General features: G+C 55.9%; 1 protein-coding gene across 1 annotated transcript in view; it reads right to left on the bottom strand.

The window, feature by feature from the left end:
• Positions 1 to 1,573, bottom strand: part of Rpusd3 (RNA pseudouridylate synthase domain containing 3) — a 4,237-nt gene extending 2,664 nt beyond the window's left edge. Inside the window, exons 1-4 of the mRNA XM_004625233.2 lie at positions 1,470 to 1,573; positions 1,245 to 1,318; positions 576 to 620; positions 354 to 447 (exon numbers count right to left, since the gene is read on the bottom strand). Coding sequence (XP_004625290.1) covers positions 354 to 447; positions 576 to 620; positions 1,245 to 1,318; positions 1,470 to 1,570 — 314 coding nt within the window. The 5' untranslated portion in view covers positions 1,571 to 1,573. The remainder of the gene's footprint in view (positions 1 to 353; positions 448 to 575; positions 621 to 1,244; positions 1,319 to 1,469) is intronic.
• Positions 1,574 to 1,962: the final 389 nt, after the last annotated feature.

The following is a 1,962-nucleotide window of genomic DNA, read 5'->3' as shown; positions in this document are numbered from 1 at the left end:
GACAGATGTTCAAGGTTTATTTCCTTTTAAATTTTATGTAATTTTTTCCAAGCTTTTATTATGTTTACAAGTAGATACTATGTTCATTGTGAGGAGTTGGTACATGTAAAGTGTTTAATAATAGTCTCTTGTGCTCATGAAAAAGTTTCTAGGAGGAACATAGACCTGCTTAAGGCCCAACAGAACCACCAGGAAGACAACCCAAACCAGCTCCAAGAAACAAGAGCCCAAACTATATAGCTTCATCTGCCTTGGCCCCAGTGAGCTCAGAGCCCAAAGCCCTAATAACTGCTGCCAACTGAGTGTGTGCCATGTATCACCCATCAAAAATAACGTCCCCACCCGTCACTCACTTCCCCGGCGCTCGTACAATCTGGAGGCTAGGACAACCCAAGGACTGGCTAAGCTCTGGCAACACGGAGAGCAACGTCAGCTCTCCTGGTTTCCCTGGAAAACGAGAGGAGTTAAGATGGTCTGCTCCCAGAGGCCAAGGCGACGTCCCAGGCCCCTATGTTCACCATTCCCCCTCTCAGACTTCAGGCCCCTTTGTGCGCCTTCTTTGCAGCTGCCCATACCTGTCACCGGCAGACCCTGCGGCTTGTTCAGCGTCACCAGAGGTCCTGAAACAGTATTGCATGGACATCAGTGAAACCGCTGGCAAACCTGTATGCAGACTTCGAAGTCGATCTTCTTGTTCCTCCTTCTATGTGACCCACGATGACTCTCAGACACGAGAGGACCCTAGTTCACATAGGCCAAGTTCACTGCCACCTCTGGGCCTTTGTATTTGCTCTTTCCTCCGTCCCAGTCACAAGCCTGGCTCCTGCATATAATCCTGGCTTCAGTATAACGGCTGCCCTCTTGTAGTCCTTGCCACCCTAACAGCCTGTCCGAGCCTAATCATAACGCGACTGCTACTAATTTATTTTCTAATTAATTAGAACATTAATCTCCCTAAATGTAGGCTCCCTGAGGACAGGAACTCTTATCTGTCCCAGCACTGTGCAGCCCACCTGGAAAATGAACGAAGTACACCCGTACTCAACAAATAGTGCAGAAAAATGACCACTAAATGATACTGAGCTCAAAGCTCGTTTTCCCGCGGCCACACGGCGGGCGGGGAAAGAGCTTCTCCGCGCCCGGCAGTCAGGAAGCGGCGCGGGACCGCAGCGCCGAGTCCATGCCGAGCGCTGCAGCGCGGCCCAGGCTGAGGCCGGGGCCGGGGCCGGGGCCGGGACCCTCACCTCTGCGCTCCACCACGGCTGCGCGCAGCTCGAGCAACAGCGCCTCGCGGCCGCCTCCGCACCACAGCTGGGGCCTGGAAACGAGGGACGAGCGTGAGGGAAGCCTCGCGGCCCGCCTCTCCCGCCCCGAGGGAGGGCCGGGGCCACACAGCCCGGTCGGGGCTCGAACCAGACTGACACCCCCCGCCCGGCTTCCTCCTACGCAAACGTAGGACGCGCAATCACCCGGCCGCGGTGCACAGGCCAGCGCCCAAGGGCCGCATGCGGGCTCCCAGCGCCAGCCGCCAGCCACTTGCGCCACGGTAGCACGCCGCTAGCACGCCCATCTCCACGGAGGCAGCTTGCGCGTGCGCGTCCAGGCCGCGGCCCCGGCTCGCTTGCCGCACGCTGGTTGGTCAGACTGATTGTCAATCGGGCTGCGGAGCAGGTGGGCTCTGAGCCACGCGGAGGTGGGACTTCGCTGCGGTGCAGCGGTTAAGGCACTAGACCGCGCCTAAGCTCTGTGGAAGGTGCAGCAAAGGGAGCCTTTGAATCATTTTCTCGGGGCAGATGACTTGTCTTAGGACCAAACCAGGAAAAAGCCAGGTCGAGACTTTTAGATTACCATTCCAGTTCCTAGGAGCCGTCTGATTTAAAGCCATCAATATGCACAATCTTGGAAGGCAAATTGGGAAGAAGAAAAACTTACTGTATGATTTTGTCGAGTAAACCTCATTTC

The sequence above is a fragment of the Octodon degus genome, unplaced genomic scaffold (genome assembly GCF_000260255.1).
Source record: "Octodon degus isolate 3935 unplaced genomic scaffold, OctDeg1.0 scaffold00008, whole genome shotgun sequence".
In the NCBI taxonomy this organism is placed as follows: Eukaryota; Metazoa; Chordata; class Mammalia; order Rodentia; family Octodontidae; genus Octodon; species Octodon degus.
The sequence above is the reverse complement of the archived record's forward strand: the minus strand, read 5'-3'. Positions and strand labels throughout refer to the sequence as shown.